Source organism: Canis lupus, chromosome 26 (assembly GCF_011100685.1).
Source record: "Canis lupus familiaris isolate Mischka breed German Shepherd chromosome 26, alternate assembly UU_Cfam_GSD_1.0, whole genome shotgun sequence".
NCBI lineage: Eukaryota > Metazoa > Chordata > Mammalia > Carnivora > Canidae > Canis > Canis lupus.
In genome coordinates this window covers 15,856,718-15,877,230 of record NC_049247.1, presented here as the reverse complement: position 1 = coordinate 15,877,230, position 20,513 = coordinate 15,856,718, and the positions used below count along the sequence as shown (strand labels likewise).

The 20,513-nt window shown below is 42.4% G+C and overlaps 1 protein-coding gene across 10 annotated transcripts in view; it reads right to left on the bottom strand.

Moving 5' to 3' along the window:
• The window catches only part of CCDC60 (coiled-coil domain containing 60), a 171,953-nt gene that overhangs the window by 97,474 nt on the left and 53,966 nt on the right, over positions 1-20,513 (bottom strand). For all 10 annotated transcript variants that reach the window (XR_005379258.1, XR_005379259.1, XR_005379261.1 and 7 more), the window contains one exon: positions 9,457-9,536. Coding sequence is in view for 5 of the 10 variants with exons in the window: in XM_038575270.1 (XP_038431198.1) it covers positions 9,457-9,536 (80 nt within the window). In the remaining 5 variants the exon portion in view is untranslated. The remainder of the gene's footprint in view (positions 1-9,456; positions 9,537-20,513) is intronic.

Genomic DNA, 20,513 nt, shown 5'->3' with positions numbered 1-20,513 from the left:
AGTGTTGCTCCTGAGCACTTGTTCAGGTGGTCTGAGATGAGCTTGGCAAACCTGTGAGGTTTCTGGCTTTTTAATGCAATTTTGTTTCCTTTTACTTATAAGTGAAATCAAGACTGCAAAATGTCAGTTAACACTATAGAAAAGCCCCAGGCAGAGAGAGATGTGGTCAAAGGCTATAGTCTGTTCAGAAAAATGGGAGTTTTCATTTGCATTGCAGAAGGTGAATGAGATGTAGCCACTGGCAGTAGGCACATCTGGGTGCAAACAGTCTGGCTCATCCGGTGACAACAGTCACTTCTGGAGCGGCTGGGGGATTACAGGAAGCGCTAAGTAGGACAAATATTTTACGTGAAGAATCCTGGAGATGGTAAATGATCTCACTGATGCAGGCTGGCTCTGCCTGTGGCTCAGCTGGACGTTGCCAGTAAATTTAGGGAGGGGGGGTTATTTCATGAATACTTCACGTTTTCATTTTGCTTTCCATAAGCTGCTTTTATTTGCTGCTGAAGATGATGCTAAAGGGAAAACGGGCAAAGTCATGTCTGAAGTATTTTCAGCCTCTTACCCTGTATTTCTTGCTTTTCTCTCTCTTAAGAGAGAAGAATATTTTGTTTTCAAACATTTTCAAATTAGCTACTTTTTAGCAACTGAAACACAGTGTAAGTCTAGAGGACTTCAGTGAAGGGTTTAGAACCTTAAAGCTGGCACACTTTAGGAATTTATCCTAAGGAACTAAAGTAATAATGATCTAACTCTGAAGATGTCCATCCTTGTTTATGTAATGGGATGAAATTGAAAATAACCAAGAAGTCCAGTGATAGGAAATGGGTTATATATATTATGCTACATTCTTACAATGGAATATTACACAGCTATTAAGATGGTTGCTATGCTTGAGTGGATATTTGATATTGAAGAATTATTGCTATTTTTTAGATGTGGTAATGTCATTGTGGTTGTGGTTTAAAAAAAGAGTCCTTCTCTAGATAATCATTTAAATATTTACAGATAAAATAATAAATGCTTCAAAATAATGAAGGAAGGTGATGTGTAAATGAAAAAAAATGGCTATGAGTTGACAATCATTGATCTTAGCAATGGGTCTATAGAGGGTAATTATATTATTCTGTCTGCCTTAATGGCTATTTGAACATTTTCTTACTAAGCTTAAAAAATGAAATTGTAGATGGGCATGTATTGACTTGGAAGATGTTCATAATCTATTGGTAAGTAAAAAAATCAGGTTACCAAACAGTTTATGCACTTATAAAAATTACATGTCCATATAGAAAAATATTGGAAGGTGATATGCCAAAATATGAATAATCATTCTTCTGTGATGTAATTGTGTGTGATTCTACTATGTATTTATATCTATTTATCTGTATTTTCTAGTTTTTTTTTCTAGTTTATTAAGATTGTTTTATTTGTGTATTTTTTAAAGTTCTTTAAAATATAGGGCTTGGGATACAGGAAGTGTCTACTAAAGCTGACCATATGCAAATTCAAAGAGCCCACAATTCCACTTTTAGGTATATTCTCAACAGAAATACATATGTTCAGTGAAACTCATGTGTAAGAGTGTTTGTTCTGTGGCAGCTCTGTTCATAATACCTTCAAAATGGAGACAGTCCAAATGTCCATCAATACTGAAATAGAAATGTCATGCTATCTTTTCAGAATGGAAACTAGGTAGACATTGAGAGAGAGAGAGAGAGAGAGAGAGAGAGAGAGCAGACTCCATCCAGCTGAGACAGTGTGGATAAACCTCAGAAACATAATAGTGAGTGGAAACAACCAGGTACCAGGTACTATAAGAATGCCAACTATACAATTTCATTTATGTAAAGTTCAAAACAGGATAACCTGATCTCAGTCTTAGAAGCCAAGATAGCTTTTTTTTGTGTGTGTGTGGGGGGGGGGGATAGGGTGGTGACTAGGGGGTGTGGCATGAGGAGGCTTTCTGAGGCACTTTGGTAATGTTGCTTTTCTTGATGTAGGTGTGGATTACCTGGGCGTGTTCGCTTTGTGAAAAAGTATTGAGCTGTTTGCTTAATGATTTGTGTGCTTTCCTGCATTATATTATATTTCAATAAAAACTTACAAAAAAGTTACAGGGCTTAATGCATGCAATATCTGCTCTAAGTGGTGGATTAGTGCTTTATTGTGTAGCCTGTGGTTACATCCATTAGAGTAATGGCTTGTTCAACAATCCCCATAGGAAGAGATTTAAAATTAATATGGAAATCCAGTACTAACCGCTGATTTGCAGTCTCCACTTATGAACTATCCATCTTGATTCCCCCCACCCAATCATATTTGCTCCAGCTCTCCCTAAAACATGACCCTCCAAGGTTCAGAACCTGGGGTTAGGTGTGACATTCTGCATCTCATGCCAAGGTCTGCCTGGAGCCCCCTGAATCGGGGACAGGAAGGAATCCATGAGCTCACGATCATATTGTAAAATAGCTACAGTTAGTCACACAGGGTACATGGATGAGGTAAGATACACAGCTATGATTTATCAAGCACTTACCTACCATAGGTCAGGCACTGTTCTAAGTGCTTCACATATATTAACTCTTTTAATACTTGCAAGAGCCCTGTGAGAGGGAGAAAGTATTTATGCAATCTCCATGCTGGGGCTCAGAAGAATTAGGCAGTTTGTTCATCACTAACATGGCTTATAAGTGGTGACTGAATTCCCTGGTCTTGTCTGTTCTCAGAGCATTAGAAGAGCTAAGGGAAGGAACCGAAGCAGAAAAGGTTTTGTCTCCTTTTGTCCTCATCAAAGAAATCCCTGGAAGGGAGCACTGATTCCATCCTACAGATGAGAAGCTGAGGTTCAGGAAGGTAAAATGACCAGAGTAGGGTCACTCCACAGGTAAGGACAGGGTTCGGACTGTTTGTCTCCAACACTGATGCTTTTTTTGTATTATGATGATCTCACAAAACTAGCTGAAAAATCAAGACTACCTTTTATTTGTTGATAATTCCTCACCCATATATTCCTCACCCACATCTGTTCTCACAAATACCAGCAACAGTGGGAAGATCTTGTTTTCCCTGTATCCCATACCATAGATAAAGAAACTGAGGTCTAGAGAAATGAATTGATTTGTTCATGGCCACTTAGATAATAATTGGTAGAGCTGGGATTTGAATCCACCGCTGACTCCAATTGTTCTGATTGTATTATGTAAGCCCTCCAAGCCTTAACTATAAAACTGAGCACCTTGCCTGTGATCTAGGAGAGAATTTCAGAAAACAAGGTTTTGTGCAGACCCTTATGTAATCAAGGGTTCAAGGGTTCAAGATATTTTGGTACTTAAATTTGACAACATGGTCTTTTGGTTGAGTTCTTTTTTATGTGGGATCCTCTGAGGTAGCCCTAGCCACAAGGAAAGGAATTAAAAAGATATTTACCCTCAGTGGAGAGTGGCACAAGAAAAGCAGAGAAGAAAACTTGCCCTAGAACTATGGTTAACTAGAGGTGTCAAAGACACACGAAGACATCAGTAAGAGAGAAAAAATAGGGGGAGGGCCTCTGGGTCACATTCAAGATGATAAAAATGCAATTAACTTGAGTCAGGTTCCTTCAGCCCACAGCAGTGACCTACCCGTTGGGCATGTGGCTGTGTTTATCAGTTCTGGGCTGAGGACCCAGGGCCAGGTGCTTGCCTTTATGGAACATGTCAGGGACTCATTAATGTCCACTCGCTGGCTGCAGGGCGTGGGGATGATGTGACATGGTGGAGGAGGAGGGATGGTGCTAAGGTCTTCTTTGAATGATTCATGAGGTGCAATTCAGAAGCCTTAACTTTGCCTACATCCAAGGCATTGACTGGCATATAAATCCATGATCTTGAACAATTCTGGGGCTTTGAGGCAAGTCTCAAGTCAGGAGTTGGGGGAGGGGGCAGGTAAGGGTTTCAAAGGGGGAAGAATCAGGCTTGAACTTCTAAATGAAGAAGTTCTGAGTTCCAGGCTGTGAATGCGGAGGTCCTGGGTGTTGAATGGTGAGATGCAAAAGTTACTGAGAGCTGTCAGTGAATGTCTGAGGTCAACTATAATTTTTCCAACTATTTAGGTCCACTGATTAAAAATCAGCCTCATTCATAAAGGGATTTGGGTGAGGTCTGTTTCTTCTACTGGTCTTTTATGTGCCAACCCTCAAATCGAGTTAACAAGGTGTCATTATAGACCTAAAGTCTCCTTAGAGTCTTTTAGTTTAGAGATGACAACTAAATTATGCCCTGGGTAGCAACTCTAGTCCATAGTGGTGCCTATCTGGAGTGCTGGGTTGAGAGGATTCTTGAATCCAAATCTGGGCTCATGTGGAAAGAGTGCTGTGGTCCACTAGTGATGTCTGCCTTGGGCACAGGATAGAGAAGTGGGAGAACGTGAGCCACATATCTATCATCCTGGATCTAACTTAAATTAAATTATTAGTCTAATCTCTTCTTGTTTCAAAAAAAAAAAAGTTGGGAGAAACTCACTCTACCTATCAGCTCAGACACAAACCATATCTCAAAGCGAATGTCCCTTATTAAACACTGTCAAATCATAAATAATTAATTCATCCCATCAACAAACACTTACTTGTGGACCACGACAGTGGACGTGATATAGTCTAGGCTATGACAGATCTTACTTCCTGGTGAGGAAGGCAGAGATGAAAACAAGCTATTGTAGCACATGGGCTCTGCTTTTCCCCTGTCCCTCATATCCAATCCATTAGCCAGTCCCTTGGCTCCAAATAAATCCTGAATCCATCTACTTGTCTCCAGTTCACTGCTATTTGCCTGCCAGGCCATTGTCAACTCTTACAACCTTTCGACTGGGCTCTACACAGCAGAATGGAATGTTCTCTTAAAAATCAGATCATAGCCTTCTCTTGTTCAGAGCCCTCCAATGGATTCTCATTACATTTTAGGCTAAGACCCAAATGCTCACCATGACCTATGAGGCCCAAGGCCCATCTCTCTAATTTCATTTCCTGGTTATCTCACCCTCTCTCACTCAGCTCCAGCCACACTGGACTTCTCTCTGCTTCTCTAACACTTCCAGCTTGTTCCATCTTTGTCACTCATCCCCCTTTATTGTCCTCTGGAGTTTACCTGTCGTCCTCTACCTCGCTTCCTCCTGTATCTTTATGTGAATGGTTCTTTCTCACCATGAAGATGCCAGGCCCTGGGCCCCCTTTACAGAACAGCCTCCTCTGATCACTCTAGCTCAAGTAGCAGCTTTCTCCCATTGCCATGCTGTATGCATCACCTTGTTTTATATTCTCATAGTATTGAGCCCAACTGCCCCTCCCATCCTGTTTAAGCACTTGCTAACTTGTTTGTTGCCTTTGCCCCATTTTAATGCACATTATTGCTTTTCATTCACTGAGGACAGGAATTTTGGCGATTTTGTTCACTGCCATGTCTTCAATATATGCAATGATGCCTGGTGTATACCTGGCGGTACTTGATGTTCAATATTTGTTGAAGAAAATGAATGAACACAGAAAACTAAGGAGGAATCAAAAAATGCCTAATCTCATACAAAAAAACCCTGCTTTTTCCTTTGCCAAAATTCCACTTTTGTTATTTCTAACTGCCTTGAGTCAGCTGTCTACCAAATGCAGCTAGGAAGCAAAATCTCAGACTTCGGGAACACTTTTGTAATCTGTACCCTGCTGGGGTCTGCTGGGGAGTATGGGGAGGAGGGTAACTCATCAGTGTTTATTTGCGATTTTGCCTAAATAAACTTTGGGCAAATCATGAATTCAGGTCAACATTGCAGTTGTCTTAGCTTTAGAGATGTTTATTTTACTTAAAACACTTGCAGTAAAAAGCGCCAGCCGCTTTGGAGGACGATATGTCATTGGCTGCACGAGTCATCCCAGAACTGGGCACATGCAGATGCCCTAATTGTCAACTTCCAGTAGGAGAAATTCGACAAGTAAGCGTAGAGCCTGCTGCCTAGTTCCACCAAACATCTGGTGGAGCAGGCGAAGAGGAAAGCAGTTAGATTTTTATTCTTTTTAGCATCATGTTAAACTGGCCATGAAACTGAGGATGGTGCAATTGAATTATAAGAGGGCTGAAGTATTAAATAAAAATCTAAGAGGTAGTCAAGGTGTTTGGTTCGTGTTAGGCTAAAGTCTAATAGGAGGTGAAGCGGGTTTGAAACGCAGTAAGTGGAAAAGACAACATCTTCTTTGCTAATAATTCGCTTCATTTAGTCTTGGGAGAGGGGCACATGGGGTTTGCATCCCTTGGAGAGGTGATTTCCCCTGCAAAGCAGGGTGTTTCCTTCTGGAGGGGATGTGCTGTTCCCTTAAATGTCAGTGGGATCCGGGAGTGTGGCCAGGTGGAACATTTTATTGTTGTTTCTTATTTTCTTGCTTGCGGCTTTTCTGCTGGCCTTTTCCACATTCTCTTTCATGTCCAGTATTTGGACAGGCTAAGCCTGTCCAATGAGGATGTTCAATTCTAGTGAGTTGCAGAGCCATGGTAAATGCATCTGGCAGGAGTGACAGTCTCAGCTTGCCAACTCAAGGGTGGCAGAAAAGCCACTGTCTTTATCACCTTTTGACTAAAGCCCTATATTCTGCTGGATTAGTTGTAAGTTCAGCCTTAGTCATTTGGGGGGGGGGCATGTCCTCAGGGATGTGCCTGGGAACACTTAACAACTGTCTCTCCGGGGGTACAAATAAGCCCTGATTTGTGGCATTTGTGGATTTCTGTGACATAAATATTTCCACTGTGGCTGATTTCGAGCTACCAATGTGATGTCAGTAAACATGGAGCCGAGAAGACATTTGCACCAGCCCGTTATACAGCGTTCCCACCACAGATGCCATACCCAGAAATATCATCAAGAGCACAGATAACAGTAAAATGTATAAAATCATTAGGAAGTGATGGGTTTTGAGTCTTTATTACCTTCATTTTAATATGATGTATTTAATTATAAGTTTATATAATTTTATTTTTAACCATAGCTGTGTTTAATAATTGGCTTGCAAATTTCCTGAAAACTTAGTGCTCCATTTTCATTACAAGCTGGCTCAGCACTGCTCGTTGCCCTTCTTGGGCTGGATGGAGTCTACATAGATCAAGCCATCTGTTGGTATCTTTAGTTATCAACTATTTGTCTACAGGATACAGATAATTGTGTAAACTCTCATTTTTCAGGCTTTAGTGATTCTGGTTATTTGCACCTGGAGCTTTGGGTCAGACTCCTCTACCTTAAGGTTGATAGTATTCAGCTGGTAAGAACCAACTTGGTCTAATGGTTGTATGGCCAGTGTCTGTTCTGATTGATTGGTACCCATGACATATGGTTGCTCTGTGTTTTGAACCTCACCTCTGATCCAAGTTCCATGCTGCACTATTCCTTCTGAAGCCTCGAATATCCTCCAGTCACGACCACGGATCAGAAGACAGATCCCCTGTTGAGGTGCTCATTCTCTGCTGTGCAATCCTCTTTCTCTGTTGCCTGTCCCTGATGCTGCCCCCATTCCGGTAACTCTTGACTTCCTGATGCTACCTCTCACCATTCCCAGAGGCCCCAAAGTTCCCAAGGCATCAGCCTCAAAAGCCCTCTACCCTGCATTCAAACACTGTAAGGCCAATATGTCCACAACTAACAGAGGAGTCCTTGTGGATCTTAGCCCTCAATTCCCAGACCCAAGTTCACATGTCATCCTTGAGCTCAGCTCCATAGGAGAGTCTGAGACTGAGGTCCATCAGCTCTCTAGCTGGGGATATTCTCTGCAGGATTATCTCAACATTGACTATTAAATTAGTCTGCTTGGGCTGCCATCACAGAATACCATAGACTGAATGGCTTAAGCAACAGACATTTATTTTCTCTGTTTTGGAGAAGCTCAAGATCAAGGGTATCAGTAGGATTGGTTTCTCCTGACGGTTCCCTCGTTGGCTTGCAGACAGTAGCTTCCTGATGTGTCTTCTCTTCTGATAAGGACACCAGTACTGATGAATCAGGGGCCCATCTCTGGGACCCCACGTAACCTTAATTACCTCTTTAGTGGTCATAACTCCAAATATAGCCATTAGGGGTTAGGGCTGCGACATATAAATTGTGGGGGGCAAAGTAGGGGAGACACAATTCAGTCCATAACAACCACTGAGCAGCTGAAAAGTGATTGGTCCAAACTGACATGTGCCCTAAGTGTAAATTCATCGCTCCTCATTTTGTATCATTTTGTCACTTTTCATTGTGTATGAAGAATGAAATATAGTATTTCACTTATATTTTTTATATTGACGACATGATGAATGATAACACTTTGGATATATTAGGTTAAGTAGAATTTCTTTCACCTGTTTCTTAGCTTTTTAAAAGCAGCATGGATATTCAAAAATGTAAAATTACATGCATGGCTTGTATTATGTTTCTGCTGCACCATGGGTGTCGGTACTTGCCTTAGTCCCTTCATGCCATTCCTCCTCCCCACCTTCCAGGCCCACACCTTCCAGCCTCCTCTTGGGTTCAGTTATCCCATCCCATTAGCTGTGCTGCTGGATGGAGAAGGGGTGGAGGTGCAGGTGGGCAGTGGAGACAGAAGGGCTTCCAGAAGAGGGACAGGAAGGAAGGAAACATGTTGCCTTGACTCTCTGTGGTCTGGCTCAGAGTGGGAGACATATGAAATAAACAGGCCTTCCACAATGCCTATATGACCCTGTCTTTGCACATCCTTATGTGTTTCATGCTCAGAGAGTCTCCATCCTTTACTCTGCCTTGACTTGCTTTGCCAAAAGTCCCATTTATGATCCCACCTTGGAACCATTCCAGATCCTAGGACAGAGTCAAGGGGTGAGAGGGAGAAAAAGCTCAGCTCACCACCCAGAGATGACTAAGATGTGATTCTGGACCTCAGTTTGCCCATACCATCATACAGGAAAGAGTTGGGTGGGGTGGGGGGGAAGGATACAGACGGCGTTGTGTTTAAGGCCTTGCAAGGCGCACTTTGCATGCATTATTTCATCCAGTCCTTCTAGCAACTGCTTATTATATTCATTTTACAGGTGAGAACACAGAGACTCAGGGAGGCTAAATAAGTTCTCCAGTGTTACCAGCTGGCAGGTGGCAGGGCCAGTATTTGAGACTGAGTCTATCTGACTCTGGGCTACCATACTGTGCACCTGGAGTCAAAAGGAGAGATTTTTCTGGAGTACATGGGAAATCTCTTGAGTTGGATTCAGGTACAGGAAGGGAAGCAAAAGTAATTCTAGGCAAGAACTGGCATGAGCAAGGGTGGAGAGGTAAGTCCAGTGCAGGTACTCCCTGAAAAGTCCAACCAAGGGCTACCCTCCTGTAAGTCTTCTGCTTAATGTTTAGGGTTGGGGGACTTGGCAAGAACTTGTAGGTACTGCCCCACAGCCTGCTCATCCCTATCAGGTTGTCTATGGTTTATTCCTTGCTGGGCTCACTCACCGGCTTCGTGTAAGGTCTTTTTTGAGGTTTATTATTTCCTTGTCCATATACTTGATGCTCCTCATTGGCTTGTCTGGCACCTGATGAGAAGGCAAGAAGTGAAAGATAAAAGTGTTAGAACAACCGTTACAAATGGAGCCAGACTACAGGAAGCTCATGTATTCATCTGAGATCTCCGACCAGGTTGGAGGGGTCCTGGATGATGCAACAACCTTCTCTACACCAAAGAGGGATCATATATACAGTGGAAATAGCAAAGGCTTTGGAGACGGGCAGACCTAAGCTCTGACCACAGTTCTGTCTGGTAACTGGATATGTGATCTCAGACAAATTACTCAACCTCTCTGAGCGTCAGTTTTTTCTGCAGAGTGGAAGAATAATTCTTATCTTGTTGTGACAGTTAAAGTCATTGCCAAATTCCTGACTCATAGCAAGCGTTTGATAAATGGAGGCTCTTATTAGCATCATACTCAAAATAAAGCAAAGAATTAAAGGTTAATAATCATTGTTGGTGGCATAGGTAGCTGATTTGGAGAGCTAAATCCTGTCAATGTAAAGATGCCAAGGTCCTTTTTATCCCCTCACTGTCCCCATAGCAGTGTTTTATGAGTGATTTATCCAGGTGGTTGTTCATGTTTTTTTCCTTCTCTTTCCAGTATTCATTTGCTTTGCTGGGCCATAAGGGAAACCTCCCAAGACTTAAATTCATTCCTCAGAGGTTGATACCAGGTCAATGTAAAGAAGAGAGTTAAATTAACTGTATTCTAATGTAAAAGTCACTTTTCTCGGCCCCAGTTTAGTGAAACAATAATAAGACCATTATCTGGATTACCCTGTCTTGAAATGAATTCCTGCAGTACCATTTTTTTTTTTAATCAGAGGAAATCTCAAGAAATTATGGGAAAATGGGTGCTTTCAGATGAAGCTGGTGGGAGAATACATTGCAGTGACTTTTCTGAAGGGCAATTCGTCAATGCATACTAAATGCTGCAAAAGTGCACTTGCCTCCAGATCTAATGATTCTTCTGCTTCAGGCATCCTATGGGAATATCCCTGCATGGGCACAGAGATCCATCAACAAAATTGTTCACTGGGATGCTGCTTGTGAGAGCAAACTCTTGGAAACGACCTATACATCTTCACAGTGGAAGACAGGTTAAATAATTATGGTGCATCTAAACAATGGAATAGTATGCAGCAATTAACTGTGGTGACAATATGATGATGGAAGTGTATTTATTGACATACAGAGATGCCTGAGTTCTTTGAGTGAGAAGACATGTTACAATATGAAACGCACAATTCTGCTTTTGTTTTTTCGGAAATGATCCTTGCTTATGTACACAAAGATACGAAAGATACACAAAGCCATACCCCTCAAGTTCGGAGATTCTCTCTGGGGGTGGGATATGGCAAGTTTTACTTGACTTGTCTTTAGCGTATGTGAAATTCCTGTTGCTCTACAATAAATATGACTCAGGTCTGTGATAAACAAGGAGAAAAGATTACAAAAAACAATAAGTGACCAAGTAAAGTTTGGCAAAGGCCGATTGATAGTACTGTGTTGAGAGTGTTTTCCCAAAGGCAGAGTGAGGATGGGTGGTGTGCTTACTGACAGAAGTCACAATATGGATGTGTCAGAGGGGAGGCGTGCTGTTTCTCCAGCAGCTCTCATCACCCACTTTCTCTGAAAATGAAATTGTGCGGTGATGCCCTCTGCTCTGGGCCTTTTATGTGGAACGTGGAAGGTAAGGAGTGTGGCTGCATCAAAGGTGAACGCTGTCTGTGGCTGTGTGGTGGGAGTGGACAGTGGGGTCTGGAGCCAGGGAAAGGGACTGTCACTGGTCTGCCTGATTCCCAACCTTTTTTCTCCTGGGTCACCCAATACATGTCCTGTGCAAGGCAGCTCATATGAAGAATGGAGAGTCTCAGGGTACCTGGGGGCTTAGTCGGTTAAGCATCTAGCTCTTGATTTTGGCTCAGGTCATGATCTCGGTTATGAAATTGAGCCCCATGTCAGGCTCTGTGCTCAGCACGGAATCTGCTTGAGATTCTATCTCTCCCTCTCCCTCTGCCTCTTCTGCCCATCACTTGTGCATGCTCTCTCTAAATAAATAAATAAAATCTTAAAAAAAAAAAAAAGAGTGGAAAAAAAAGGAGTGGAGAGTCTCTGGCAATCCCCCAGAGTACTTGGTACTAAAGTTCCTCTCATCCACTAAGTAAAATATATAGGGTACAGAAAAGCATCTGGGATAGCCTTGAATAAACTCAACTAGATATGAAACAGTGAAGTCATGTATAACCTTTATCTCTGTAGTTATTGTTATCAATGAATTATAGTTAATACATCTTAATATACCTGGGTATTTTAACCCTTGGCTGAAAATTCATGGCAAACCTGTTAGTTTTCATCTTGAAGGATGGGTGAAGTGGGAGAGGAGACAGATCTCCAAAGAGGTATGTAAAGATCTCCTGAGTACTTTCTAAAACTTCTACATAATGGACATTTGCTTTCTTCACACCTGAGCATTGCTTCACCCACCCTCTTGATACAAGTTCCCTCATTAGACCATTTGCCCCTCCCCCATGGAGCACTTGCACCCTGCGAAATAGTCATGGTAACAGCAGCAGCAGTGGTCCTGAATGGCTGAAGCCAAACAGCACAGCCCATCCTCCAGCACAGTGACTGGTTCAGAAATGGTCATGTGATATAGTTTGGGCAAATGATATGCAAGCAGACATTTGCCAGGGGCTTCTAGACAGCATGATTCCTAGATCTGAGGAACTACAGGCAGAGAAGTTCTCTTTCCTCATTGACTATAATTGGAGAAGCAGATATGTCTGAGTTAGTTGCTGGCAGCCACGTTGTGCCTATGGGGGCACAAGCCTCCAGTTGAAGAAGATGCGGGGGAAGGCAGGGGGAAGAGTCAAAGAAAAAATTGTTCCATGGTGCCTCGTTAAACTGAATCAAGCACCACTAGACTTTTCATGAACATCTCCTTTATTATTCAAACCACTTTGAATTGGATTTTCTGTTACCTGCAACCATAAGGTTTCTATCTGAAATATGTCCTCCCTTGGGTGTGCCAAGGCAGTCAATAGATCAAGAATTATTTTAACTCATCCTCTTTTCTCTTCCCTGCTTTCCCTTCCTCTCTTGGTTGATCAACATCAGATGACATCCATCTTGGTCCATACTGAGGTGAAAGCAATGAAATTGGCCATGTGAAACATTTGAAGTCAAGGTTACCTCTCTTCCTAATCCCTCTTTTTCTTTTTTTTTTTTTTTTGAGCACCTCATTAACTCTTTACTACAGGACCAAAGTAACTTCCTTAAAAGATATTATGAACTAAAAATATTTATGAACAAAGAAAAAAACCAAACACACTCAAATTTCCCTGCCAGATAATTTGAAAACACACAATTGAAAGCCTACTTGAAGTCGGCTTCAAGTAGTGTACACATCACTTTCTTATATGTCTCAAGTTTCACCCCCTCAGGAAGCAAATATGATACTATCCAAATTTCACACATTCCCCCCTTCCCTCCTCATTCAATCTTGTCTATGGATAGCTGTCTATAAAAGAGAATTTGTATTGACTAGGGTTGGTGCTGACCAATTTATAGCAGTAAAGCCAAATATCCCTTTGACTTGACACAAAACTTTAGCAGGACAGGATCCTCGCCCCAAACCCTGCAATTATGTCAGCATTTCAAGGGTTTCTCAGGAAACCATTTTCACTGTGACCATTGTTTAAGCAATTATAATAAGCCAGCGGTAATGATTGGCATCGAATGAGGGAGTTCTGGTTGTCAGGACATTTATTAACACCATTTAATATTAGCAAAATTAAAAGTGTATAAGATATCCAGGATTCACTATCTCTACAGCTTTCTGTAGGGCAGTTTAGCCATGTGTATATGTAACCTTAAAAACACATATGCTCATACTCCCAGCAATTCTACTTTTATCCAAGGAAATTTTGCAGCAAGGATTAAAAGATTTATCCATGAGGATGCCTATCATGGCTGTATGTATAATAGTGAAAAACATCTAAATGTCCAGCAAAGAGCATCGAGGGGATAAATCATGGTCTATCCAGATGATGGCAAATGATGCATTTGACTTTGGTGCTACTGTTTAATGTTGCTATTGATGTATATTTGTTACTATGGAAAGGAATATAATTTCAAGTGAAAATGTGTGTTATAAAAATATAAAGAACTTAGATCATAGAGAGTTTTAAGATTCATTTTCATAGAAATCTATGGATATTTCTAAAAATGCATATATGCTAATACAAATTATGTTTTAAAGCAATGATATACAGCAAGGTATATATGCAAGGACATAACTGGAAGTAAATATAACAAAGTGTTAATAGGGATATCATCTCAGGGTGTTTGAATTACGGGTAAAGGGTAATTTTTTATTTGGGTCATCTTTTTCCCCTTCTTTAAAAATAATTTACCTGTATTAATTATCTAATAAAACAATAGTGTTTTCATGTTTATAAAGCAATTCGAACTGATTCTATCAATATAAGCTTTGAGGGGCTGGACCAGGTGTGTGTGAGCCAGGCTCCAGAGTGTGCAGCGGAGAGCAGAGGTGGAGTGACGGATACAGAGGGGGAATGGGATGTGGATTCAGAGTCCCAGCTCCTTGCCACTCTAGCTCTAGCTGTGTGACCGCAGGTCTGTCACCCGCCTCTGTCCATCAGCGCTCCCACCTGGCATCTGCCCAGTCTTCATCTAAGGGCTTGTGAGGGTACTAAGAGGCAGCTTGGTACGTAGGCTTTGTGAACCAAACGTGTCAAAGAATCGTACTGTCATTATCACTACATAATAAGCATCTGGGATTTTTACAAAATTGAATCATAAGTTAAAGATAAAAAGCATAATTTGAGATTGCGAAAATACTCCCAGACACACTCACGAAGAACCCATAAAGGCTCTCAGCAACCGCGAGGCAGCCAGCAGCGGTAGCGATGCAGCGGTACACCAGTAGGTGGCGCTAGATGCCATAGCTTTCAGTCGAGTCCAGGTTTCCTTCAATCTCTTTCTCTGCCACCCTCCACTCGCTCTTGATTGAAATGGGAATTGGTTGCCAGCATCAATGAGCCCCCATCAGCCCTGGGATTGAGCAGGCATGCCAGCAGCCAATGCGCTATATTCATCCAGTAAAGAAATTAAAAAAAAAAAAAAAAGAATTAAATGAATCAAATACGTTAATCTCATAAGCTCTTTTGAAAGACTAGATATGAGGGGCCAGCAGTCCAGCTGTTGGACAGCAGCAGTAGCCAATGGGAATCCATATGATGGGCTGCCATTCAATGTCCTGGAGGAGCTTCTGGATACAGGCCCTAGGATGTAACAACCATCTTGCCAGCAGCACTTCTGTTTGATAATCATGCCTAAATTTATGCCTAAGTAATTATGCCTAAATTTTCAGGACCTCCCATGTGTCTGAAAAAGTGTTAGGCTAGAGATGGCAAATGGGCTCCCACTTGAGTGCCAGCTTCAATCTACATTAGTAGCAGTGGCGGTCTGGAGTTCCCTGCGGTCCCATCTCATCAGAAGACTTCTGTGATTGATTAGCAATGTCTGCCATAGTTCCTGGAAGGAAAAGTAGCATCTGAGTGTGACACAGAGGTGCCATTCCCTCGCTTTACCTATGTGTGTGAGGGGCGGGTTGGGGTTGAGTTGGGAATGTGTGTGTGAGGGGGTGTTAAGCCCCCATACGTCTTCAGTTTCTTTTCTCTTTCCCTGGAAGAAGATGAAGTCAACATCTCTGCAAAATCCCAGTGAATCCCTTGAAGGTCCAGAGAAACCCAGCCTCCCCTTGGTTAAGCTCATTTAACCTCATTTTCCACATGAGAAGCAGAAGCAGAGATGAGGTTAAGCCAGTGGTGAAAGGGAGAAGAGCCAAGTTGCAGAATTGCTGGTGGGGGCTTCAGTTCCCCTGGGGATGAGCCTTGATGCACCTCCATGACTGCTTACCTAGGATTTCTACAATGCTGTCCACAGGAGGCTCTCCAGTAGCAAGTTACATGGACCACGTCAGGACACTGAAGGAGGGGCAAGAGTAACTCAAATATTTCTTACGTACCTACTGTGAGTTAGAAAGTGGCCATGGATATGATGCTGAACAAGACAGCCTTCCGGCCCTCAAGGAGCTCACAGTCCAGTGGGGGAGGCAGGTAGCAAACAGGCAGTTCAGCTATAATGTGGTGAAGTGCAGGCACTGATCCCAGCTTGAGGCTGGTGAGGGGACATTATTGACTGAGGCTCTGACTAAGCTGAACACAGAAAATGGAAAGAGAACTGCTTCAGACAACTGCTTCCTACATCTTGAGGAGTTGGGATGTAGGTATGATGGGGGAGGAAGAGATGATGAAGGTCCTCCTGATGTCCTCAAGCCGGAGAAAACATACCCAAAGCGGGCAATGCTGCTAAGAAGCCACAAGAAGCTACTTCAACAAATAAGCTCTGAGATAAGGGAGGGCCCTAGCTAAAGAGTGAAGAGGAAGCCTCGAGTTTTACTTCACTTTTTATCTTAATTTTTCTTTTGAATAGGCAGCATTTTCAAATGGTTTAAAAACAAATAAAAGGGTATGTAGTTAAAAAGTATTACTTCCATCTATTTGTTTCAAGCTATTCATTTTCCTCCCCAGAGATGACTAGTGTTACCAAGTTCTTGTATATCCTTCCAGAGAGATTTTATACTTTAATAAGCAAATGCACGCACTCGTGTGCACACACACATACGCCCGTTGCACCATCTGCATGGCACGTTCATGCCAAGGGCATTCAGAATACTCCCTCCATGGCCCCAGAGGCCCTCTTGGTGTCCTGCACCAGCCCCATGGGCATCATGGTGACTGGTCTGGCACCTCTCTGATGAGCAGATGTTTGTTCCCAGCTGCTCTCAGAATGATATTTCCAGCCAGTGTGTTCTGGACCAATGCATCCCATGCTGCAAAGGCTCCCTACTGATGAAGGAGCTTTATAAACACAAAACAAAACTGTAGCTATGATGCCTCTCACTGCCTCTCCTTCCCTGGAGGAAGGATATAATCCCCATATGTAAAATCTTCTAGTGTTCCCGCTTTAGCCTCAGGATCACTGTGGGGAAGGCAAGTGGGCCATGGTCTGAGCACCAAGACTCTTCTTATATTCCCAAAGTAAAAGGAAAGCCAGCAGTTCTTATTTAAAATTGTTACTATATTCAGCTTACCTCTTTATCAGATTTCCTATTTTTAATGTAAAGTTAAAAACCACTGATTTAAGCAGCTGTTATGCTTATGTAAATGGTGTGTTTTCCCTCTGTTCTCTAAATTCTAGCTTTGCAGTGCATGCAGGGAGTGTGACCTTGTCACATTGCTTCTTTGGTCTCTGGCACAATGCCAAACCAGAGTGGTTCCTTGGCAGTTGTTTGCTGAGTGGGTGGATGAACCAGTGCAAATAAAGCTGTAGCATTCCTAGATTTTCAACTTTTAGACTCAACTCGTAGACAAAGCCTGGAAAACTGAACCATGGGCCCGGAACAGAATGTGGGCTTTCAATCTTGATGATGGAAACATAGTAGTAAAAGACACAAGGAAAAAGGATGAGCTAATCTCCTTCTCAGACAAAGTGAGGAGTCAAAGATGCATTATATGGTGAATGGGGGCGGAAATGCAAGTATAACATAGGTTTTTTTTTTTTTTTAAGAAAAAGACTTTATTTTGATTTAATTTTATTTTAAAATTGAGCAGAAGTACAGAGATTTCCCATATATTCCCTGCCCCCACACATGCAGAGTCTCTTGCATTATCAGCATCCCCCACAGATGAATGGACTTCTTACAATCAATGAACCTACACTGACACATCAAGTTCATGGTTCACATTAGGGTTCACTCTTGGTGATGCACATTCTGTGGGTTTGGATGAATGTATAATGACATGTACCTGTCGTGATAGTATTATACAGAAGAGTTTCACTGCCCTAATTAACACGTTTTTTAAAGTTGCAGAATTAACCAGTGACAGAACTAAAGGTAATACTATTTTGGGGAGGATGGGGCTTGGAGGTGGGGAATGTGTAAGGATGCCAAGCAGCCAGATTATCGTTTTTCATAGCATGAAGTCATTAAAGTCTTAAACATATAAGCTGGGAAATAAAAGTACAACTTGAATAATTTGGAAATGTAGATCATTGGAAGAAATAATAGGAAAGCATTAGAAGTGGCCGCCTGGGGAATGTCTTCAGAAATGAAAAGTGCGCTCAGAAGAGGGACTCCTACTCTTTAGTATTCTTTTTTAACCAGCATATGTTTTACATTATTTTTTTAAAATTAAAATAGTTTGAGAACCCTAGTTAGAAGGAATGAAAATACAGAGCCCCACTTTGTTCCTGTGAAAACCAACAAGCACAACAAGCCCCTAATATCCATTCTCATTTCGGAGTCAAGACAAAATTAATTTAGAAAAGAAAATACAGCCAGGGAGCAGAGTTAGCAACCTCAGGAAATTCAGGGAAATGTAATTGAGTAAGAATTATCTCCTTAATTACTTCTGACCAAATCAATAACAACGCTAGATGAGAAACCACGGTCGTCACCAATGAGTATCAAGTTACTGAGAAAGGAATTGGGGTTCAGACTCGTTTGAAATAGCAAAACATCTGCTTCTCACAGTCAGCAAACATGGTTCCTGGGTGGACGGTGAGCAGAGGGAGGAGAGGATGATGGCTGGCAGCCTAGGGTGGGTCACCTGCTTATTGTTTTCAAAAGGCAAAAGCCTCCCCTGAGAGCCTTTCTCCAAAGAGGTGAAAGCATGGATGCCCATGTTGAATGGGGGCGGAAATGCAAGTAAAACATAGGTTTTATGTTCATCTCCATTCTTTGGAATGTTCATCAGATGTTCATCTCCATTCTTTGCTGGTGCTCACCAGGGTAGAAGCTAGTTAGCCATGTAAATTAGAGGGAGGTGAACCAAATACCCCAGAAGTAGTGAGTGGGAGAGTGTTTTTGTTTTCAGAGCATAAGTCTGTGCGTGAAGGACACAGATTTCTTTGAAACCAACCTGAACGTGCCTTTTAATAAGCAAATGCACGCACTCGTGTGCACACACACATACGCCCGTTGCACCATCTGCATGGCACCATCTGCATGGCACGTTCATGCCAAGGGCATTCAGAATACACCTCCATAGGGAGGTGGTGAGGATCCTTGTTCCAAAGGAACCCTGCTCAGCACATCTTCTAGATCTTTCTGGGACATGGTATTTGGCCTGGGTTAAAATTCTATCTAGAGGGGCGGCCTGAGTGGCTCAGTGGTTTAGTGCTGCCTTCAGCCCAGGGCCTGATCCTGGAGACCCAGGATTGAGTCCCACCTCAGGCTCCCTGCATGGAGCCTACTTCTCCCTCTGCCTGTGTCTCTGCCTCTCTCTCTCTCTCTCTCTCTCTCTGTCTCCCATGAATAAATAAAATCTTTTTTAAAAATTCTATCTAGAGCTAGAATCCAAGTGTGCACCATTTACCCAACCTCATGTGGACCTACCTATCTCCATCAATTTTGGGGTCTCTTGACAATTGTCTAGGATCTTCTCACTTTCCCCTCACACTCTGCGCCTTACTCCTGGCTCTCCTGCCCCCTTGGACTTGTCAGTGAGTCATCCCCAGGACACATTGGATATTCTTTTGTCCAAAAAGAATTACTGAGTCCCTGTTAGGGTTCCAGCTCAGTGGTGGGATATACACATCCTTCCCAAAACTACCACTCAGTCTTGTAGAGGGTAGGCAGACGATTAAGTAATACCATGGAATGTAGGCAGGGTTGGGAGTGGGCCTGGGAGACTGTGGGTGCATGTGACTCAGCCAGGGCAGGGATGAAGGAAGTGACTCCTAAGGCCCCTAGTATTGGAGGTGGGACACCAATTTGCAGCTTGAGCTGATTAAAGCCCAAAGTTCTGCTCTTAGAGCCCTAGCCAGGGAAATCTGTGGACAGCTGGGGCTGTGGTAACCTTCTGGACACAGACCCAGCAATCACCTTCCCAGGGGAGCTGCCTCTCCAAACCTCAATCCATGTGGCTCCAAGGAGGGGCACATGATGCACCCCTAGCCAGGGAAAACATGCTCAGCAATTCCCTGCCTCCAGTGAGGATTTGCTTCTTTTATGAATCTGAGTCCCAGCAGATTAATGGGTCTCAAATATTAATGGATATTTGCTGTAGCTATTAGGAAAGAGATCTCTTTCTACAGGGGTTGCTAAACTGGGAGAATATGAGCCTGGAGTTCTTAGTTGGTCATCTTGATCACCATTTTGGTAAAGCCTACTTGAGAATGAAGCCAACACAGGAGAAAGAAGAAATAAGATAAAGATACTGTTGGAACACCTGAAGCTAGACTTACCTATGGGCTTTTTGTTTGCTTGAGACAATTTCTCTTTTACTAAGGCCCCTTTGAATTGAGTTTTTTTTAATCATTTGCAATCACAAGGGCTTGACCATGATTTTGTTAGCATATTGCAAAATGGTTGCCATATTGTGACTAGTCAAGATGACCCCAAACTATACCTTATGAGAGTTACACTAATATCCTGTCTAAACCAAAACCCATGGGAGAACACTGATTTTATACAGCTTTTTAAAAACATTTTATTTATTTGATAGAGAGAGAAAGAGAGTATGTGAATGAGCAGGGGGAGGGGCAGAGGGACCAGCAGACTCCCTGCAGATTATGGAGTCCGACGTGGGCTCGATATCAGGATCCTGAAATCATGGCCTGAGCTGAAGTCAGATGTTTAACCAATTGAACCACCCCATTGCTCAGGAGAGCACTGATTTTAAAGTCATCAGAGATCATCAGAGTTGAGAGATTACTCAGCACAGCCTCCTCCATCACATGACAGATATACTAAAAGGGGCCACCATTTATTGAATGCTTACCAAGTGTTATGTGCTGTGGTGGGCACTTTACATGTAGAAACTCATTTCACTCTTGCAACACATTTTGTGGATAGGACTGTTCTTTTAAAAATATATTTTTTATTTATTTATTCATGAGAGACCCA